The 23,061-nt window shown below is 46.4% G+C and overlaps 1 protein-coding gene across 4 annotated transcripts in view; it reads left to right on the top strand.

The window, feature by feature from the left end:
- LOC138472131 (Golgi integral membrane protein 4-like) overlaps positions 1–22,829 on the top strand; it is a 439,726-nt gene extending 416,897 nt beyond the window's left edge. For all 4 annotated transcript variants that reach the window (XM_069610136.1, XM_069610138.1, XM_069610137.1 and 1 more), the window contains one exon: positions 20,974–22,829. In XM_069610136.1, coding sequence (XP_069466237.1) covers positions 20,974–21,084 — 111 coding nt within the window. In that variant the 3' untranslated portion in view covers positions 21,085–22,829. The remainder of the gene's footprint in view (positions 1–20,973) is intronic.
- The last annotated feature ends 232 nt before the right edge of the window (positions 22,830–23,061 follow it).

Raw genomic sequence — 23,061 nt, 5'->3', positions numbered from 1 at the left:
GCTATCTTCTTTGGGAAATGCGATGTACTTTTGGAACATAAGGCTTGCTTTAGAGAAGGTTCTGTAATATTTGCAAGAGTAAAGCAAGGACAAAAAATACATAAAATGCCAGATGTCTGTACGATATCTGGCCAAAAATAAATTAAAAAAGGCTCTTTTCAGAGCCTACCTTAAAGGGGAATAGTACTTTAATGTACCGTCGTCACGCTCTGATCCTGTACATGTCCGCGAACATGGCGGTAGTTAGCAGCCAGCACATATCACCACGGGGATTCAAGCGTGCAGCCACATGTAAATGAGAATGAGTGGAGCTAGGGATTGGTCCATAAAGTTCAGTAGGTGTTCTGACCGACGTACTTTAGTAAGACCGTCTTCTCCCTCACAGGACACCACACAGCCATGGCTTTCCATGCTCGAAAACAGATTATCTGGATTGTGGGAAACTCATGTGAAACACTTGTGTACGAGCGCGATAGAAATAAAATATCAATCAATCATGGATACATTCGTTGAAGGTGCATGCAGAAAGCTGCAGTTTATCTACAAATCTCGGATTTCCACATGGAGAAGTGCACTGGCATGGCGTGAGTGGCATGAGATGGCTGGACTTGGTACCTCTTTGTGTTACTTTACAGACAAAGCGTCCTCCAGATATACTGATCATTCATTGTGGAGGAAATAGTTTAGGCCATGTATCTGGAATTTCTTTGCCATTTGCCATGAAGGAAGGCCTCGTGAAGCTCATGGACATGTTTCCAAATTGTCAAATACTTTCTTCCTGTATTGCCCAAAGATAAATATGGTTGCGTTCTTCTGCATTTGGTCCACAAATGGAGAAAGTGAGACGCAATGTGAATAAGGCTCTGTGTGCCTTTTTAAGAGATGTTGGCATGTCCTCTTTCCACAATGAAAACATTTTGTTTCGTAGCAGTTTAATTTTCCACAGAGATGGACTCCACCTCACATATGCTGGCAATCCGATGTTTCTTCACAATTTACAAAATGCATTGCACCCTCTTTTGCAATCACTCTAACTTATCTGACAATCCGTTTTCCCCAATCCACTGTTTTTGACCCGCACAACACACCACCAAAAGGCTCTTTTCAGAGCCACCACTTACTCCCAACGTACACTTTATTGCGTTTGCTCCGCTTGCACCCTCCCTTTTTCCCTCTACGGCTGTCCGCGAACATTTGCTGAACTCCGCAGGGGTCTACAGCCGTCACTTCATAGTTCTATTGTTATACTGATAAAGGTGGCTCTGAAAACAGCCTTTTCTGTAATTTTTGTTGTTTTTACATTCATTGATTAACAGCACTCGACACATAGAAGAGGCGAAAGGAGGGTAAGGAAGGGATACCAGCCATGGGGATAAGAAAGGGCAACTGAACAGATAAATATTAAGGGTGAGCTTTATTTAGGTAAGGAGCAGATCTTCTGGTGCTCGGTGACTGCAGCCTCAAAAGCACTTCGAAAACTCTCCCCCCCTGCAGAGTACTGCATCACAATACGTGCACACTGTCACCTTTTGAAAGGTAAGGGTCCACAGCATTGCGAATGACTTGTGAAGCAGCTGGAGGGAGGCGCTACCCCCACAGGAGTGTCTCTATGGTAGGAGGATCGGATACCGAGGATGCTGTGGAGGAACTCAAACGACTACGCTCTTCACATGGCACCACCTTGCGAATGTCCGCAGTGTGGAACGAAATGAGGTGTCGCTTCATGGTTGTCGTACCAAAACTGTACGCTCCAAATCTCCCGCGACTCAACACCACAGAGCACTGGTTGCGCTTTACCAGGTGCGCACGTGCTTTTGGTACGTTCCCATAAACGGAAAGCAACCGCCACACCCACGACTCCCGCCGAGTGCTCCTAGTGCGGAGTTCCTCCACTTCATTCTCTTCCTCCTCTTCTTCCTCAATCTCTACATTCTCACCCATATATCTCTCTGCAAGCCCTTGGTTAGGTGGTGGCAGGTGTGGTGGTGGTGCAGAGGCTAATAACCCAACAGCAGCCATGGAAGCCATACCGATTAGTTTCCTTTTGGTCACTACAGCAGTAAAGGCAACACAGCCCAATCTGCTATAGCTAGAAGGACAACGAAGATGCGCTAGGGGGTGTGGCCTTTTGTAGGGGTGCAGAGGTGTGCCTCGTGACCGTCTTCATCCCTACAAAGCGTTACACACATTTTACATAGCAACTCCTTAGGTGGCCTATTGTTTGGGATGTGTGAAATTACATTTTTACATTCTACAATACTTTGCCTTGTGTCTACAAGTTCATTTTTATTGTTGCAGAAGCACACCAACCACGGAAACTAGTCCCCACGCTCAGCGTAGGTGCAGTCACATGATGACTTCCTCAACACATCCGCCCCAGTAATGAAAGTCCCCTGGACAGCAAATGCAAAGAATCAAACGTGCGCATGCGCACAAGTGTCCTACGGACAGTGTTTGGATTCTCAAACTACTTCAAAGTGCAACACAAGTGAGACGGACAGTTAGGAACTGGCATGATGTTCGCAATACTTGTTTGTACTGCGCATGTGCACGCATGCTATGTTCACTGTACCGACAGTTCCAGTGTCTTTAGGACAACTCCATTTTGTTGGCCTACGAACTTGCCGGCCACCATGCCTGTTCTACGGACGGCACCATTTTGACTGTGCCCAATACAGACCGCTATACTGTCCTTCACACACTCCCTTTTTATTCATTTACACCCATTCCGGACATCTTGTGTGTTCTACGAACATGTATTATCTCGTTTCCAAGTGGTACGCCGAGGTAGTATATCCTTTGGACAACCCTTTCTGTTTATGTATGCACATTTTCAAAAGATGGTGCAGTCACACATCACATCCGTCTTACTTGACATTCGACAGCACCCACATTCCATTGCTTGCGCATAGTTCGAACAGGCCCGCTGTTCACGAACATTTTACGTCTTCTTTAAAAAGAATCTACACGCAAACTCTTTCTCTACAACTACTGTACAAAAACATTTCAAACGCACACACACACACACATCATTCTAAAGAAATAGCGGGGGAAGCGGACACTGAAACAAATATGGGGTAATTGGGATTCAACACGGGCTGGTTATGAGGAGAAGATTTGTGAGGGGAAGAAGGGATGGATGTTTCGTCAAAATATCTATTTTCCTGTTCACGGTTTCGGGATGGTTCACTAGGGAATGGAGAAGCAGGGCAGGTGCAATTGGGGCAATGATAACAAACTCTTCCTCTCACACAGTCCTCCATAAACTCCCCTAAACTTTAAAATTGTCATTTAATATGCCCATTTTCTGCTCTATCCTTTTTAGCCTGTCTTCTGTCTCGTTTGTTGCCCTTTCTTCTTTTCTTTCCTGGTCTGTTAAAAAAAAAAAATACATTGAATTCCTCTGAACTGGTCACCATTATGTATTTGCAGAACAATGTGAACCATTATTGTCGCTGTCTTCAGACATTTCCCCATGCAGAAAATGCTCCTCCAGCCACTCCAAGTGCTAGCTATTTCTGAGTCAAAACAACAGAGAAATTATTATTTCTGCACCACATAAAAAAAATCACCCATATAAAAAAATGACCTGCACTCACTCTTTTGCAGTAATGTCCCTTCGTCGTACTGCGTCCGTCCACTGTCGTTCTAGGCTGCCGAGCTTCTGTGAAGTGATTACGCTGGAGGCATCCTTTCTTTTTATGGCACCCTCCACTTTATTCTACATGTTTATAAAATGTGTCGTTTTCTTTACCCAGCTTCAGGTTTCCATATTTACTTATTACTACTTATATCTTTGTCCTCCTTCTACGTTGCACATTTTTTGTGTAAGACAATAGTACACTTTCAGATACCCCCTTGCATCTTTGGCTAATGTTGATCCTGTCCAACCCTGTGCACGAACAGGCGCTCAGTCTGTCCCTTTCCAATATCAATAGGGAGGGGGTTCTGTATGTTCTATGTTAAAAGTATGTTAAGTACGTAGATTACACTACATATCTCTCAAAATCACATGATTGCAATCTATTTCATGCTTAAGTTCCACCTTCCAAAAACCTACTCAATTCCCTACAAAAAACTTTGTTACGGGGACATTATGGTTAAGGTGCCCTCCCAAAAATCAGTGAAATTCACTACAAAAAAAACTTTGTTGAGGGGACGTTATGGTTAAGTTGTCCTAACAAAAACCTGTACACTTCACTAAAAAAAAACTTTCCTCCTCCCTTTTATGCTTCAAATTAAAACCGAAAAACCCCTGAAATTCACCAGTTATGGTAACATGAGCCCCCAACCCTGCCACCGCCCCTGTGCACTGCTAACACTAACACCCAGACCTTGAAAGATGTCATCTCAAATGTCAATATCAATGATATCACTTGTTTAGCCCCTTTCTTTTCCTTCCTTGCCATACATATATATGTGCATTCGGTAAAAAAATGTCCCTAAAAGAATGTTACACTTCACAGTGCAACCAAACACCACTGCACATTCCCCCATTATAATAAGCTATGCAACCATAACTCGCACCATCTACCTGCATTGCTAAGACTAACACCCAGGCCATCAAAGATGTCATCACAAATATAATTCAAGACATCACTGATGACATCACATGTGAAAATAATATCCCTAAAAAGTCCCTGCCTACAAGGGGTTCTTTCTATTATGTTGGTAGCAAGATGTCAGGGGTGATTGTGTAATGTTACTCATGTCATAAGTAGCTCACAAATGTACACTTAATACACACTTGTGCTAAAACGAACAATCCATATGCCGACCCAATGCATCTGAGAGGCACATACAGGGAAACTGAAGTAGGGTAGCAAGAACTAGCAGCATCCCACAGTTTATCTTCCTGTGTACAAATTAATTGTGTGTTTGAGGCCTGCCATTGCCCCATGCATGTGCATCATGACCTGACACCAGACCCTAAAGAAAGTACTTTTATAACACACAACAAGGTTAATACTTTGGTATGCAGCACCTTTTCAATTTTCATATTGTGCTGGTCAGTGAATGAAACTACCTAGCCTACATTTTTCAAAGCACCAGATGGTGAGTTATGGTTGCATAGCTTATTATAATGGGGGAATGTGCAGTGGTGTTTGGTTGCACTGTGAAGTATAACATTCTTTTAGGGATTTTTTTTTTTACCGAATGCACATGTATATGCATGGCAGGGAAGGAAAAGAAAGGGGCTAAACAAGTGATGTCATCATTGACATTTGAGATGACATCTTTCATGGTCTGGGTGTTGGTGTTAGCAGTGCACAGAGGCGGGGGCAGGGTTGGGGCCTCAGGTAACCATAACTGGCGAATTTCAGGGGTTTTTCGGTTTTAATTTGAATTATAAAGGGAGGAGGAAAGTTTTTTTTTTTAGTGAAGTGTACAGGTTTTTGTTAGGGCAACTTAACCATAACATCCACTCAACAGTTTTGTGTGTGTGTATGTATATGTATTTCTGAGGCTTGTGGAATCTGCTTAGATCACATGCTGTGCATAGGCCGACATCTAGTGGAAGCTGCGGAGTATTACAGTTTGTTTTTCGAAACTCGAAAATGGGCGTCGACACAGGGCGTGCCAGTAATACTATCCCTAGTGTGACGTCCACTGTACCCAAGATCCCTCACGCGTCTAGGATCCTTAGATTGTTTTTTTCCGCCATACTGGTCGGAAGCATTTTGCGGAGTCCCCTGGCCTTAGCCATACTTTTGCTAAAAATTTAAAATAATAATCTATTGACATCCTTCCCCACCCCAACGTCTAACTTCGACACTCGAGGCCGGCTGGAGAAGAAATCGACCGTCGGCTGCTGCACGACGGATTTGGGCCTCGGAAGGCCGCTGGCCTCGGCCCGGGCCTTGGAAGGCCTCTGGCCTCGGCCCTGCAAGTAGGGAGAGTGGGGGGGTGGTACATACTCTACACTCTTGGTATATAGGTACACCTTATACATTTACTACACTTAACAGCCTGCTGCCTCAAGGTGCGTATGGAGGGTACCCCTTTTCAATTCTGCCCCAAGTGCAATCGCAAATACCCTTGGGTCGACAGGCACGCCACGTGCAATCTCTGCTTGCCGAGGGACCACCCCGAAGCGAACTGCAGAGCGTGTAGTAGGTTTAAACCTAAGACACTTAAGGACCGTTCGACGAAGCGTTGGGCCCACCACGCCAGGCAGGCAGCCATGGCAGCGCAGGGCGCCTTCAGCGACGCCGTACTTTCGGACGGCGAGGGCATTACGGCGTCGAAAGACAGCTGAGCGCAGGTCCCCGACCTCGGAAGGTCGTCCGGCAGATCGGCTATGGGGAAGACCCCCGGCGACACAAGCACTTCACATACTACACACACTAAACACACTAAGTCCAACCGAGACTCGACGACGTCGAGTTCTCGGAAAGAGGCACAAACAGAACGGTCCGATTCGGTGTCCTCTGGGCGCTCTCGATCAAGACTCGCCGCATGACTCCAGGCAATCATCCACTCTTGCCAAGAGTGCCTCGCTCCCTAGACTAAGAGAAGTTCGATCGTCGGGAGACGAAGACGACTTCCACCCCCAGGCCGCGTTCCAGGAGTCGGAGCCCGCAGTTAAAACCAGCGAGGCCCCACGCTCGAAGGACAGGGACACCACCCCCGATCCTCGATGCCAGGCGTCGAAAACCTCCGGAGCCACTAAGGGACAGGGAAAACATTTTTCCACTCACGGGGAGGGGGGAAAACGGCAGAAGAAACAACCTTTGCACTCTTCCACACCTGTGAAACACACCACTCCCCCTAAACAGACAGACAAAACCAGGTCTGCTGATATGTCTAAAACCAGCAAGGCTACTCAAGATAGATCCCATAGACTTGCTGAGAGGGTCATCCCCAGTTCCAAAAAATGGTCCAGTGAAGACATAGATGGGGTCATGTCAAGAATGTCTTCTTTGGCAGATTTTTATGATAAAAATCCAGAACATTTCCTCTCGTATGATCCACAGGGGGCGACACCCTCAGGCTCAACTGATCCTAACCCCCCCCCCCGAGTAAGAAGCCCCGGTTTGAAACTCCGATGAGGTCAGAACCCTTCGAGGTACAACCTTACGCAAGACCATACTCACTGTATCCAGGAGAGGCTTCCTTTTGTGAGGACCAAGAATTTGGTATGATAGAAGAGCAAACCGGGACGGGCTACTATGGGGATGATGAGGAAGAGGAGGACCCGGAAACATACAGAGTAGATTCCCCGGTAGAGAACGAAGCCCCGGTCGATAACCAACCCCTCCTAAACGAGGTTCTTGCACGCGCAGCAGAGCATTTCCACATTGACAACCGCGGTGTCCAGGAGGAAAGGGACTTTGCAGAAGAGTTAGTGGGAGAAAGGAGGCCTGTTGCCCAGAGCATCCCTATCCTTAAGTCCATTCAGCGGAGAATAGATCCGTCCCTGGTGAACCCAAACCTCACCAGAGCAGTCAATCCCAGGGTTGAAAAACTTTTCGGGGCGGCCCAGTCTGACCCTCTCTATATAAGAGGACATCTGAAGCCAGACTCCCTAGTTGTCACCAACACTCGTAAGAGGGCTGAAACACCCTTGTCATCGTCCGAAGCTCCTCCCGACAAAGAGAGCAAAAAACTACACTGTTTCGGCAGGAAAGTAGCCTCAACGTCCGCCTATCAAGCAAGGATTCCCAACTCCACCACCCTGTTGGCCAGCTACAACTGCCATCAGTGGGAAGAAGTCGCGGCACTCATAGCCTCTGCTCCTGAACCTTTAAAGGGCCAGTTAGCTCAGATTTCCGCAGAGGGTAGAGCCGTGTCTGGTTGCATTTTGAAAGCAACCTTCGACGCCGCGGACAACGCAGGCAGATTGATAGCGGAAGGCACTGTTATCAAAAGACATGCGTGGTTACGGCAGTATGGTTTTAAGGCAGAAACCCAGGCATCATTGTTGGACAAACTGGTGGAAACCGATCTGTTGTTTGGTAAGGCGGTCGAAGACACACTGAAGAATGCCAAGGACGAATACGAAACACTCAAGTCCCTTGGCCAGTTAACCAATAAACCCCCTAACCAGAGAGGGAATAGTAATTTTCGTCGCCCACGCGGCCAAAATTCCCAGAGAGGATCTACCTATTCCCAGGGGCAGGGTACACAGTGGAACAACAACCAACAGTCTACCCAGGGTTACGGCAGGGGTAATAGGAGAGGTTGTGGTAAAGGCAGAGGCAGCCCCAGCAAGGGAGGCGGCACGCCTCCACCAAAGCAGTGACGCTCCGTTCAGGGTCCCTTCTCACGCAACCCCAGTAGGGGGGACGCATTTCAAACTTCACCCAGGCTTGGGAAGGGATCACATCAGACAGATGGGTGCTGTCAACAGTATCCACGGGATATTGTATAGAGCTACTGCAGCGTCCCCGGAACCATCCTCCACGACAAAGAGTACACTCCTTAGAACATCAGAAGATTCTCCTCAAGGAGATCGCCATTCTTCTACTGAAGGACGCGATAGAACTCGTCCCGGGACACCAGGTAAACAAGGGTATTTATTCAACTTACTTCCTTGTGCCAAAGAAAGACTTGACAATGCGCCCAGTATTGGACTTGCGGCCTGCCAACAAGTATGTCAAGCCCCAAAAATTTCGTATGACCACGCTACAAGAGGTAATCCCCCTCCTAAAAAAGGGGGATTACATGGCAACCTTGGATATGAAAGATGCTTATTTTCATATTTCCATGTTCCCAGCGCACAGAAAGTACTTGCGCTTCAAGGTAGACAGTCGCCACTACCAATTCAAGGTACTGCCCTTTGGGATAGCTTCAGCACCAAGGGTATTCACCAAGGTACTGGCGGTGGCGGCTGCACACCTACGCAGGGAGGCAATCCCAGTGTACCCTTATCTGGACGACTGGCTCATAACGGGGGAAACCCCAGGAATTTGCAGGACAAACATTCAAAGGACTATCGACCTCCACGAATTAGGCTTCTCAATCAACGAGAAGAAGTCAAGCCTGGTGCCAAGCACCTCAAAACAATTCCTAGGAGCAATCCTGGATACCCAGGAGGGGTTGGCCTTTCCTTCAGAAGAAAGAATTCGGAATATACTACTGCAAATTCCGCATTGTCAGTCCGGTCAACAAATAATGGTACGCAAAGCAATGCGTTTACTGGGCATGATGGCGTCATGCATTTACCTGGTCCCCCACGCGCGCCTGCGCATGCGTCCCATGCAGGAATGGTTGGCGAAACAGTGGTCTCAGGCAAGTGGTCAGTGGGACGTTCTAGTGGTCGTTTCGCCAACACTGGTACAAAGCCTTCACTGGTGGACAAGAGAGAATCTCGCAAAGGGGAAACCCTTTTACGATCCCGAAGTACAGGCAGTAGTCACTACAGATGCATGTCTGACAAAGTGGGGAGCTCACCATCTCCACCACACAGCTCAGGGTCTCTGGTCTCACTCAGTGGCCAAGAACCACATCAACCTGCTAGAGCTTCTGGCAGTATTCAGAGCGCTTCAGGCGTTCGAGCCCCATCTACTAAACCTGTCAGTGCAAATCCGGGCGGACAGCACTACAGCCATGTTCTACCTGAACAAGCAAGGAGGGGCTCGCCAAATCTGTCCAAGCTTGCCCAGAAAATCTGGATATGGGCACTCAGACGGAACATCTTCCTGTCATCACAACATGTTCCAGGGGAGCTCAATTCCCTAGCGGATGCTCTGAGCAGAGACTCCCTCCCAGAGGAACACAAATGGGTTCTTCACAGAGAGGTCGTAGAAGATCTCTTCTCTCAGTGGGGTTTCCCCACTATAGACTTATTCGCCACAAGCGAAAACAAACAATGCCCAGGATTTGCATCCAGGTTCCCCCAACCAGACTCCCAGGGGAACGCCCTGTGGATGAACTGGTCAGGGATGTTTGCGTACGCTTTTCCACCAACTCCTCATCAGGAAAGTGGTGAACAAGATGAACAGGGAATCGATGACGCTCGTCCTAGTTGCTCCCATGTGGGCAAGACAACCTTGGTTCCCACACCTACGCAGGATGGCGGTGTGCGAGCCCATCAAACTTCCAGCCTGGTACAACCTACTGTCCCAGCACCAAGGTCAAACAGTGCACCAGCAACCCAATTCAATGAACCTGGCAGCATGGCTCCTGAGGTCATAGTTTGGACACCTCAAATTGACACAGAGGTGTATGGACATACTAAAGGAATCTAGGAAGCCAAACGCAAGGCACTGTTACTTTGACAAGTGGAAGAGGTTCGTTATCTGGTGCCAGAGTAGACAAATCAACCCAGTTGATTGCACTCCTTCCACTATTGTTACATACATGCTCCACCTGCTGGATGCAGGATTGGTTTTTAACTCACTGAAAGTACACCTGGCAGCTCTCTCGGCTTACACCACTTCCCATAGCAAAGTCTCGTGGTGGAAAGTACCAGTAGTTAAAGCCTTCATGGAAGGAGTAAAGAGACTTCACCCTCCTATTTCAAACCCACCGCCAAGGTGGGACCTTAATGTGGTGCTAGCCAAGCTCATGGGCCCCCCTTTCGAACCCATGCATAAAAGCAGTCTCAAACACCTGACTTATAAAACGGCCTTCTTAGTAGCTATTACTTCTATAAGAAGGGTCAGTGAAATTCAGGCTCTGTCAGTGCAGGATCCCTTCTTTACTATCCATAAAGACAAACTGGTTTTACGCACACACCCTAGGTTCTCACCTAAATTTATATCGAAATCCCATGTAAACCAGTCCATCGAGCTTCCGGCTTTCTTCCAGAACCCGCAAAGCTCGGCTGAGGTGAAACTACACACCCTAGATGTGCATAGGGCGGTCCTCTACTATGTAAATAAAACAAAACCGCTAAGGAAAACAGATCAACTGTTTGTCTCCGTAGCTACAGGCAGAGAGGGGGATCGCGTCTCTAAAGGAGCCATCTCGAAGTGGATTATTAACTGTATCCAGCTGTGTTACTCACTCTCTGAAAAGACTCTGCCTTTTACGCCAAGGGCCCACTCTACTAGAGGCATTGGGGCCACTCTGGCTTTCATTGCAAATGTTCCCCTCGACACCATTTGCAAAGCAGCTACTTGGAGCTCTAATCACACTTTTACTCAGCATTACTGCATTGACACCCATTCCAAGACATATACACAAGTGGGACAAGCGGTTCTAAGACATTTATTTGCTCATGACCCTTCTCACATCCCACCTCCTCCTTCTGGTACTGCTCGCTAATCTATGCACAGCATGTGATCTAAGCAGATTCCACAAGCCTCAGAAGGGATACATTACTCACCGTAATCGTATTTCTGATGCTTGTATCTGCTTAGATTCACATGCGACCCACCCTTCCTCCCCTCCGAGAGAAGGCGCATGATTGCTTGTAGTCTTACCTATCTGCTTGGATTATCTGTACTCACGCTACTGCTCATGCTACCTCATGTCAGAAAAAATACAATTTGAGGATCCTAGACGCGTGAGGGATCTTGGGTACAGTGGACGTCACACTAGGGATAGTATTACTGGCACGCCCTGTGTCGACGCCCATTTTCGTGTTTCGAAAAAACAAACTAATACTCCGCAGCTTCCACTAGATGTTGGCCTATGCACAGCATGTGAATCTAAGCAGATACAAGCATCAGAAATACGATTACGGTGAGTAATGTATTATATATATATATATATATATATATATATATATATATATATATATAGTTCTTGAAGTAGGGCGGTGAAGCCTTTCTTGAGTGGAGTTGCACTCCCTTCTGCTGCTGTGATAATGCCAATCTGCGACTTCAATTGCCGCTTATAACACTTTGGAATTTTCGGAAAAAGAAACCGCTTCTGCACAATTGCATAGAAAAATATCAAAGATTTTATTCAAGAATAGCGGTATAAAAACCAAAAAAGGCGGCTTCCCAAGGAAAAGGGGAGGCTAACTGACGCGTTTCCCCACACTCCTATGGCTTGCTCACAGTTACTCCTCAATTTAAACACACAAGAATCAAATAACAAACAGTGAAGAGGTGACTTACTGGCTGTTGGGAATGCTGTCGGCCATTTTGGAACAGGTACATATAAATAACAATACAACAATAGAATCAAGTGTTTGGCAGCATCGTTAAAAGCAAAACCTAGTCAATAAATACTGTAAGGTTGCTAAAATACAAATGTTGGCACCCATAATGGGTTCTTGGTGTTACTAGGTTTTAAACAGTAACCTCAGCTTTATGCCGCTTCATAACGCATACCCATACATGGTATAAATGCAAAGTGCATGTAAAGGAGAAAAAATATTAGAATATGTTACACTGCTCATAAAGAAATGCTGATGGAAATGTATAATAAAGTGCTAATGCCTGCATTTTTTGTAGTAACCAGTTCTTCTTAAAACTGCATATAAACAAATACTTATGACAGATGTAAGTGCATAGTGCATATAAAGTGCCAATGCCTGCATCATTTGTAATGATAAAATTCTGCTCTAAACTCCATATAAGCAAATACTCATGCCATGTGTAAGTGCATATAAACATTTCTGAGGCTTGTGGAATCTGCTTAGATCACATGCTGTGCATAGGCCGACATCTAGTGGAAGCTGCTGAGTATTAGTTTGTTTTTCGAAACTCGAAAAGGGGCGTCGAGCTAGGGTGTACCAGTAATACTATCCCTAGTGTGACGTCCACTGTACCCATGATCCCTCACGCGTGTAGGACCCTCAGATTGTTTTTTTCTGCCATACTTGTCGGAAGCATATCGCGGAGTTCCCTTAGCTTTAGCCATTTATCAATATTATTACAAAATTCCCTGTTTTTTCCAACCCTAAACCGAAGATCGTCGGCGAATCGAGACTGAGGAAATCGGCCGTCGAGACTACACAACGGACTTTGGGCCTCGGAAGGCCTCTGGCCTCGGCCCTGTGCAAGTAGGGAGAGTGGGGGGTGGTCACACACACTCGTTTCCTACATATACCCGCCCGCTGCCAATAAGTAACATATGGAGAGTACTCCCTTTAAATTCTGCCCAAAGTGTAACCGTAAGTTTCCCTGGGTAGACAAACACAATACGTGTAACTTGTGTCTCCCACAAGACCATCCTGAGGCTAATTGTAGAGCTTGTAACTCTTCAAGGCCAAACCACTCAAGGACCGCTCGATGAAGCGCTGGGCCCACTACGCCAGGCAGCTAGAGGCCATGGACGCCGTGGGTTCCTTCAGCGTTGGCAGCAACGCCGCCTTATCGGACGGTGAGGAAACAAGGGTGATTTTAGGCACCCCCGCGCAAGCCCCCGACCTCTGAGGACTGACCGGCTGTCCAGTTATGGGGACAACACCCGGCGTCAAGAGCACAACACACACCTCTTCCACCAAACACATCTGCACCAGCCGAGATTCGACACGTATGTCGAGCGACCGGCAAAAGAAGGCATCAAGAGAGCCGTCCGCTGATTGTGTCCTCCGGGCGTTATAGGTCACGTTCGCCTCACGACACACAACCGTCCACGGTTGCAAAAGGTGCCACATTACCAAACGTCATTGAGGCCCGGTCATCAGAAGACGAATCCAACCTCTTCCCCCAAGTAGCATGTTCAACGTCTACTTCAGTAGTACATTCGATGTCTGCTTCTGAGATTCAACGCCTCTCTTCCAAGACTCCCGCATCTCGTGCCAACACCTCTAAATCTCGACGTCAGGCGTCGAAACATTCGGAAAACCCTAAGGGTTCAGGAAAAAATTCCTCTAGTCATGGGAGGGGGGGAAAAACAACATTAGAAAACCTCAGAACATCAGGTTCAGAAGGAAAAACAAAAGGAAAAATCCAAGGTCCCTAACCCTGTCACCAATGGGCTCTGAGCAGGAACCACAGTAACAGAGGGTTATCCCCAGTTCCAAGCAATGGAACTCGGAGGACATTTATTGGGTAATGAGGAGGATGTCCTTTTTTGTAGACTTCTACAAAAAGGACCCTAATTATTTACATAGCTATCAAAATACACCAGCTACCTCTGCCCCTTTGGGATCCAAAGACCCTCAATCCCCTACTAAGAGGCTCCGTTCTGAGACTCCAGTTCAGGGTTTGGTTTCAGACCCTTCAATAATTCAGCCTTACCAGCCATGTGGTGAGGAGTAGGAAATACAGATGCTGGAAGACCAGACAGGGGTTGATTACTATGGGGATGATAAGGACCAGGAAGAGGAAGAAGATGAGGCGGAAGCCTACAGTCTTGACTCCCCTATTCCGAAGGATCCCCCACCGATTGACTCACCAGTTGATAATCAACCTTTACTCAATGCGGTACTAGCTAAAGCTGCAGCCCATTTTCAAATAGATGCAGGGTGTCCAAGATAGAGATTTTGCAGAAGAAATCCTAGGGGACAGGAAATCCATTGCCCAAGCTATCTCCATATTAAAATCAATCCAGCGCAGAATTGATCCTTCTCTGGTAACCCCTAATCTTACTCGGGCAGTTAATCCACGAGTAGAAAAATTATTTCGGGTCACTTCCGCCGATCACTTATACATAAGGGGTCAGTTAAAAGCCAACTCATTGGTAGTAACAACCACCAGAAAGAGGGCGGGCACACCACTAGCTTCTTCAGAAGCACCCTCTCACAAATAGTGCAAGAAAATATATGCTCTGGGGAGGAAGGTGGCATCCATGTCAGCATATCAGGGACGTATTGCCAACACCACCACTCTGTTAGCAAGCTACAATTGCAACCAATTAGCTGTTCCAACAATTCCAACAAGTAGCTGCCCTAATAGCCTCTGCACCTGAACCACTGAAGGGCCAGTTGGCCCAAATTGCATCAGATGGAAGATGTGTCTGGATGCATCCTTAAGGCAAACTTTGATGCAGCAGATAATGCAGGGAGATTAATAGCAGATTGTCTTAGCCGAGACCCAAGCCACCCACATAGACATGCCAGTAGAGCCGAACGTCCTATTTGGAAAAGCAGTGGAGGAGGCACTTAAGACGGCTAAGGACGAATATGAGACCTTAAAATCCCTCGGCTAACTGACAAATAAGCCCTCAGGTCAAAGGGGAAATAACAATTTTCGTCGCTTTCACGGCCAAAGCTCCCAGAGGGGTTCCAACTACTAACAAATACAAGGAACCTCATGGGGCAGCAATCAATCCCAGTCTACTCAGGGTTTCACCATTTTTCAGCGCAGGGGCCGCACTAAGGGTAGAGGCAGCCCTGGTAGAGTTGGTATGCCACCCAATAAACGGTGATGTTCTGCTCCGGGTCCCTTCCCATGTATCCCCAGTAGGGGACACATTTCCACCTTCACCCACGCATGGGAAGGGATGACTTCGGACAGATGGGTGCTGTCCGCAGTGTCTACAGGATACTGTATAGAGCTACTAGAACGCCCCCGCAACCGTCCTCCAAGACAAAGTACACTCCTTGGAGTACCAAAGAATCCTCCTCGAGGAGATCACCATCCTTCTTGCAAAGGACGCAATAGAACTCGTCCTGGGCAACCAGGTAAACAAGGGTATTTATTCAACCGACTTCCTTGTGCCAAAAGAAATCTAACGATGCGCCCAGTATTAGACTTGTATGTCAAGCCACAGAAATTCTGCATGACTACACTCCAGGAGGTAATCCCCCTACTAAAAAAGGGGGATTACATGGCAATATTGGATATGAAAGCTGCCTATTTTCATATTTCCATGTTCCCAGCGCACAGAAGATTCTTGCGTTTCAAGACAGACAGCCAGCACTACCAGTTCAAGATGCTGCCCTTCGGAATAGCTTCGGCTCCAAGTGTATTCACCAAGGTACTGGTGATGGTGGTGGTGCACCTATGCAGGGAGGCAATCTCGGTGTACCCTTACCTGGACGACTGGCTCATCACAGGGGAAACCCCCGTAATTTGCAGATTGAACATTCAAAGAACAATCAACCTCCTCTTCCAATTGGGCCTCCATCAACGAGAAAAAATCAAGCTTGGTGCCAAGCACCTCAAAACAGTTCTTAGAAGCTGTCCTAAACGCCCAAGAGGGGTTGGCCTTTCCATCAGAGGAAAGAATTTGAAATCTGTTGCTGCAAATTCCTCAATATCAGTCGAGTCGCCAAATAAGGGTACGCAAAGCGATGTGTTTGCTAGGCATGATGGCATCTTGCATTTACCTGGTTCCCCACGCGCGCCTGCGCATGCGACCTGTGCAGGAATGGCTGGCGAAACAGTGTTCTCAAGCAAGTGGTCAGTGGGACGATCTAGTGGTCGTTTCGCCAACACTAGTACAAAGTCTTCGCTGCTGGACAAGCGAGAATCTTACAAAGGGGAAACCCTTTTACGATCCAGAGATACAAGCCGTGGTCGCAACAGACGCCTCCCTGGCAGGGTGGGGAGCTCACTACCTTCGCCACACAGCTCAGGGTCTCTGGTCCCACACAGTGGCTCAGAACCATATAAATCTGCTAGAACTTCTCGCAGTCTTCAGAGCGCTTCGGGCATTCAAACCCCTTTTATCCAACCTGTCAGTGCAAATCCTAACAGACAGCACGACGGCCATGTTTTACTTAAACAAACAAGGGGGCACTCGTTTGCCAAATCTGGCCAAGCTTGCCCAGAAAATTTGGAAATGGGCACTCGAAAGATTTACCTGTCATCCCAAAAGTTTCCAGGGGATCTCAATTCACTAGCGGACGCTCTGAGCAGAGATCCCCTCCAAATGTCACAAATGAAATGAGCAGCATTGCGTGTGCAATATGTACTCTGAAGTGTTTCAGGCTTAAATCACCAGTCACCGACCTATTTTGCAAAATTAGAAATGTGTGTGATCTGTCTTGTGTCCCAATTTTTATTTTATGCAAAGCAGCTAGTAGCTCACATTGATGCTATTTGTCATCTTTTTTTTTAATTTAAAAAAGTGTGGTGCCCCTTCCCTTACCCCATCTAGGCAGCTATGTGGTGTATCGATTATAATGGAGATGTTGCCTAATGCAAACACTGATGGGTGAATTGCTTGGACATTTCATTGATGGTGCAGAACATGAGCCCCACCTTGAACATCATTAATCCCCACGCATATTCCCTGCCATACACCAGAGCTGAAAGCAGATTAAAGCACATTGGCGGTCCGTTAATGCCTTTTGAAGAGGCCTATCATTGGCCAGCAGATGCACATTTAAAACTACACTGCCCTTAGTTTATGCAAAGACTGAGGTCTCCCTAGAGAATATGCACATACCATCAGCCCGAGTTTTGGTTTTCATTCTGTGACAACAATCTAGATAAAGTAACGAAGCGATGGGGCGAGTGGCTGTGGATCATCACAGGACATGTTTTTGACCTCTGCACAGCAAATGAAAGGTAGCCAGGATGAGCTGAAGCCCTAAATTAACACCTACGGACTATTAAGGTAGCCATGATTTATAAAAGGGTGATAGTCACTAGTTTCAATTTTTATGTATAGATTTGGGAAATTATTTGTTTACAGTGATTTATTTACAATGTGCAGACTACAAACAAGACCACCTGATGCATGCTGAGTAACCCCAAAACATGTTTGCAACGTCTAATGATGTCGTGTTTGCGGCAGGTGGCCCTTGTCAAAGGCCCCTCCTTTTGGCACTCCGCTTTGTTAGAAGCCCTCTGCAATTTCACATTCCACTGAAAGCACTGGCCACGTTGGAGTGGCACAAAGCACATGGCACATTATTTTTCTGCGCCTCTAAGCATGTCTTCTCCTGCAGTCATTTAAACAGGGTCAATTTATATTAATCCTGGACCCCGCTAGAATGGCCAATGCTGGCACGGCTCTGCTTTCGCCATCTCTTGGTCCAAACACTAATTCCCTGGTGGCGTAAAGTAAACCGAGTTTTCCTTTACTGTAGAAATGTATAGGCAGCAGGTAAATGTGGCTGGTGGGGAGGGAGGAGGAAGGGGGAGCACTTCCAGGATATCTGTTACACCCAGTGCTGTAAATGGAGATTATTAACTGTGGAAATCCCACCAGCTGTAGGTGGGGGTATGGGAGGTGTGGAGGGGCGGAGTGTTTAGGAGCACTCGTGGGGGGGGGTTGTAAGTTAAGATGTGGGAGAATTCACAAGATTTTTCTTTGCGCCCCCTCCCCCCACCCATAAATAAACATTTACATTTCAGGGGATTCATTAATACATTATTAAAGAGGAGTTTCCTGTAATGTTACAAGTAAACTAGAAAAGGTGCATATTTTTTAAATGTGCACAGCTGTGCGTCTATATATTCTGCAGAGTACTGTCCTGACAGGAATATATTCAAAAGTGTTCTGTCCAGAAGTTCCTGTAGCAGACAGGGTCGGATTGGCCCATCTGCCAATCGGCCTGTGGCCGGGCCGAAATCATGTGTAGTCCCTGGGGGGCCGGTTTCTGCCCACGCCTGGGCCGTTTTGAACAAATACAAACACCCGCAATGGCATAATTTATCAAAGTAAGGTAACACATGTTACCTTACTTTGATGATTGATTTGCACGCATGATGTGTGCATTCCATCTGTGTCCTCGGTCACTTGACAAAATCCTTGTGCCTAAAAGCTTCAGTACAGTGTAGAAATATTTGACCATAGCACATCAAGTGGCCATTGCCTTCATTGTGCCACAATGAATGCTTTGTTGTAATGTGTCTATCTTTCCCATCTCCCTGGCATGCTGTTCAGGATGTTTGTATGCATAATCTGAGCACTTGTTACCTCCAACACTGAGGTATTATTTATTTATTCATTTATTCAAATTTGTTGAGCGCACATCAGCCCAGAAGCATCGTGGCGCTTGTTAGACATCTTAGTTGCAAAGGAAACTGTAGTTACAAGCAGTACATAAATTACAGAGGAAATATATACAATAGCAAGGCAGTATATTTACATGGCTTCCTGAAGTTTGCTAGTTATTTAGCAAGGAACAAGGTTTTCAGTTTCCTGCGAAAGATGGGAAGTGAGTTTTAAATAAATAAACAAACAAACAAATACAAGGCTCATGGGGCAGCAATCAATCCCAGTCTACTCAGGGTTTCACCATTTTTCAGCGCAGGGGCCGCACTAAGGGTAGAGGCAGCCCTGGTAGAGTTGGTATGCCACCCAATAAACGGTGATGTTCTGCTCCGGGTCCCTTCCCATGTATCCCCAGTAGGGGACACATTTCCACCTGCAACCACGCATGGGAAGGGATGACTTCGGACAGATGGGTGCTGTCCACAGGATACTGTATAGAGCTACTAGAACGCCCCCGCAACCGTCCTCCAAGACAAAGTACACTCCTTGGAGTACCAAAGAATCCTCCTCGAGGAGATCACCATCCTTCTTGCAAAGGACGCAATAGAACTCGTCCTGGGCAACCAGGTAAACAAGAGTATTTATTCAACCGACTTCCTTGTGCCAAAAGAAATCTAACGATGCGCCCAGTATTAGACTTGTATGTCAAGCCACAGAAATTCTGCATGACTACACTCCAGGAGGTAATCCCCCTACTAAAAAAGGGGGATTACATGGCAATATTGGATATGAAAGCTGCCTATTTTCATATTTCCATGTTACGGGTAACGAGTGCTCACAATTTGGGATGTCCTGTGAGTGTGCTGCTTTCCCTAATTTGCCAACCTCTGAAGCGTGAAAGTAGATGCACGCAGGCTTGACATGCTGCCAGCTTTGCACCAGACGTGCAGATGAACTTAACTGTTCTGCTGTTAAATCTCAGTTACCAGTTAAATAGTATCCACTGCAGAATAATTGCTCATTTTACTATAGCCGATATGATAGCTTAGTGGGTTGAGCACTTGCTGCTGTGATGTGTGCATGTGTGTGATCTGCAGGTTCGAATCCCAGCAAGGCCATTTTAGTCTTTCATCCTTCTGAGGTCGATAAATGAATACCAATACAGGTTGCATGATATTGTATGCATATTTGTTCTATAAAAAAGAGCTTAAGCGCAAGTGCTATACAATAACATATTATCATTTGGCCTTGGCCGTCTGCTTGCATTCACAGTAATTTGACAATATGGATCTATACACACAGATATTAATGATACATATGGTGATCCATTCTTGTATGAAATGTATATCGCATTAGTGAAATCGTAAGCATATTTTTCGTAGTGTACTTGGGAACAATGCTATTTGATACCACTTCCTGTTTTGTCAAGGGGTGGAAGGTTGTGTTTCATCGCTTCACGGGATGTCACTTTTGGGTGGGGTCAAAGGCCATCAATTTGGGTGATGTCATCAGGGGTCGAGGGTCATGAGGTGAGGGGTGGGCCACTTTTTTTTGGGTGTCTGGGCCTATTTCTTGTGCCAGTCCGACCCTGGTAGCAGATTATTTAAGTCACCCGATCCCAGGTCCTGGTGATCCGAGTTCGATTCCCGGTCACCGAAGCAAACACAGATCTTTTCCAGGAATGGGTACAAATAGTTGTCCCGGATCAGATACCCGCAGAGGCATTTTTCCCGGATCTCGGGTCTGGGAAAATTCGGCCCATTGATTGCCGCTGGTTACATCTCTATCCTTGTCTGTGACAGACTGCAGAAGAAGGTAGGCAGCTTCCCTTCCTCCTCTTCAGGATGGGCTTGAACACTTTAGCTATTTTCAAGTTGCTACAATGAGTACCATTGAGCTCGGTGGTAAAATCCCGTATATAAAAAAAGACTTTGTGTGTGCTAAATTAAACGGACATCCCTAACTTTCCATCCTTTTTTGTCCATTTTCCTTTTTCTCGTTTTGTTTTCCTTTCTCCAGTTCACCTTTTTTGCTCCCTCTTTTACGTTGTCCCTGCCTACCCCTTTCCTCTTTGCCCCTGTGTGCTTTCTTGCAATATTTACGTTTTGATTGTTTTTCTTATTATTCGGTCTCCCCTTTCCCTTCTCACTTGTACTTGCTGCTTTTTCCGTGCCCCGCTTTCTTCCTTTTTTGCTGCTCTATTTTTTTCTATGTCCCTTCTTGTTCATCCCTTTCTCTTGCCGTCTCTACCATTCACGCTCATAATTTTTCTATCCACCTGTCGTTTCACAGGATGACCACGGAGGAGAGGTGGATGACCCTGAGGATCTTGAGCTGGCCCAGGAGAATAAGCTCCCTGGGGACCGCCCAGGAGGGGACGAAAAGAAAGACGATTACTACTGAACGGAGCAATGTTACCCCTAGAGATGAGGGCAGGAAGTGCTCTTCCAGTAGCGACTCGATCTCCTTAGCCAGAGGTCGCCCGAGGACGCCGTCTGTTGAAAGGAAGGTGGTGTACTGTGCACAGAAGCAGAGTTAAAGCATGTCAAGGAGGCCCTTGTGTATATAGCAGATAATTCACACGTGCCCTAGTGCGCCAGCGCACCCTACAGGATGGTCTGAATCCCACCTCTGTCTCGCCAGGAAATCGCTTTCTTGGCCTCCATTGGAGGGAGGACCAAGACCGCTGCCTCACTTTAAAGACTTTCACGCTCTAGGAATTGGGATGACGGAGTCAAGAGACTCGAGTGCTTGAAATTAACCGCTTTCTGCCAATTTTGTATAGCTTGACAGTCGCTTGAGTTTTTTAAAAATATTCAGATTCTTTTTTTTATTTTATTTTCTAAAACTGCGGCATTTTGTTTTTCATACTCGCATTACTCATAGCCACGGCGTCATAAATCCATAAATCAGGGGGGTTGCCAGAGCTTCCCATGGTCCTGTTTGGAACTATTTGGAAAGTGAAATGTTTTAATAATTTCCAGTCTGACTTTTTACTTAAAACTTCCTGTAAATCCGTGGACCCATCATTAAATAGCAGTAACTAAGAGTAAAAAATAAGGGAGCAATCTTACTTTAATTTCTTTAAAAAAAATAGTCTAAACTAGTACTTTCATGTAGAGGGATGGGACTGGTGCTTTCCTTAAGATGGCCCGGAGTCTCCTACTGTAATGTACTGTAATATAGCCTGGATTCCTGTTAAAGTCGTCCTTTAATCTCAACCCTTGCATGGATCAACGGTGGCCTGCTGGGCCAAAAGACCGACAAAATCCCCCGGATAACACCTCCTGCATTGATAGGGCAGTTGTGCTGCATGCTGCTGAAGGTGCGCAATATGCCAGATTTCAGATGGCCGCCTGGCCACGGCGCCTCTCCGTACAGTTGATGATTACCTTAAGAGGGGCTGTATCGGTCTATACTCTGGAAAAGTGCACATTTACCCGTGGTTCCTTTGAGGTACGTGGGGGGGGGGGGGGGTCTTGCGAGCTGTATGTTGTTCATATCAAACGATGTGGCCTAATACTGGTGGAGAAGATGGTCTTGGCAGTTCACTCAAAGGGCTTCCAGCACTGGGGAAAAAGGCCCATTTACTGTGTCCGCAACTAAACACACCACATTTAATTGGATGGTACTGAACTGAAGTCCTTCCCAGGAGGTGGAAGAGCTGTGGCCTATGTGGGATGACTCGCTGGCCTACAAGGAAAAAACATTGTTTTTCCAACTGGCTAGTGTCCTGTGCAGCAGGAATGCCCTAAAAACTCAGCCAGCATGGATTTGGGGAATTTGAGAAGGTTCCCAGCAGTCTGTTGCTTCTAATAGACAGGTTGGATATGCAAATGACGCTTCCCCAGCACCACTTGTCTTTCATAAGCAATGCACTGTTGGGAACTTTCTCAAATTCCCTCTAGTAAAGTCCATTGTTCAGCTTGTTTCTAGGTCATTCCTGCAGTAGTGTCCACAGACATTGTTAAAAATATCCAACTTCACTATTCACCCTGTAGTAGAACCTTCTTGGCATGATATTTTAAGTGGCACGCACTGGGGTGCCCCCACTGAATGCAGACAGGTGTAGGCATTGGTTGCCCAAAATCAGAGCACCAAAGGTGTAAAAACCGCTTTCGGTACAAAATAAAGGTTTTAAAAATGTGTGTCTTTTTTTTTTTTATTTGTGTTATTTTGCACAATGTCCGGAAATTAACAGTGTTTCATTTCTGTTTACACAACTGTATTTCAATTCTAACTAGAACATTTTTCACACAACCCATGTATAGTAATGCATACCAGGGGGAGAAGAAAGAAAATTGCATTTTTGTCCGATAGCATCGTCCATACAAATGTGTTTCCGTCTGAAGGGATTTGTTTTGAACAAAGTGACGCAAT

The sequence above is a fragment of the Ambystoma mexicanum genome, chromosome 8 (genome assembly GCF_040938575.1).
Source record: "Ambystoma mexicanum isolate Mex_15411 chromosome 8, UKY_AmexF1_1, whole genome shotgun sequence".
In the NCBI taxonomy this organism is placed as follows: domain Eukaryota; kingdom Metazoa; phylum Chordata; class Amphibia; order Caudata; family Ambystomatidae; genus Ambystoma; species Ambystoma mexicanum.
The sequence above is the reverse complement of the archived record's forward strand: the minus strand, read 5'-3'. Positions and strand labels throughout refer to the sequence as shown.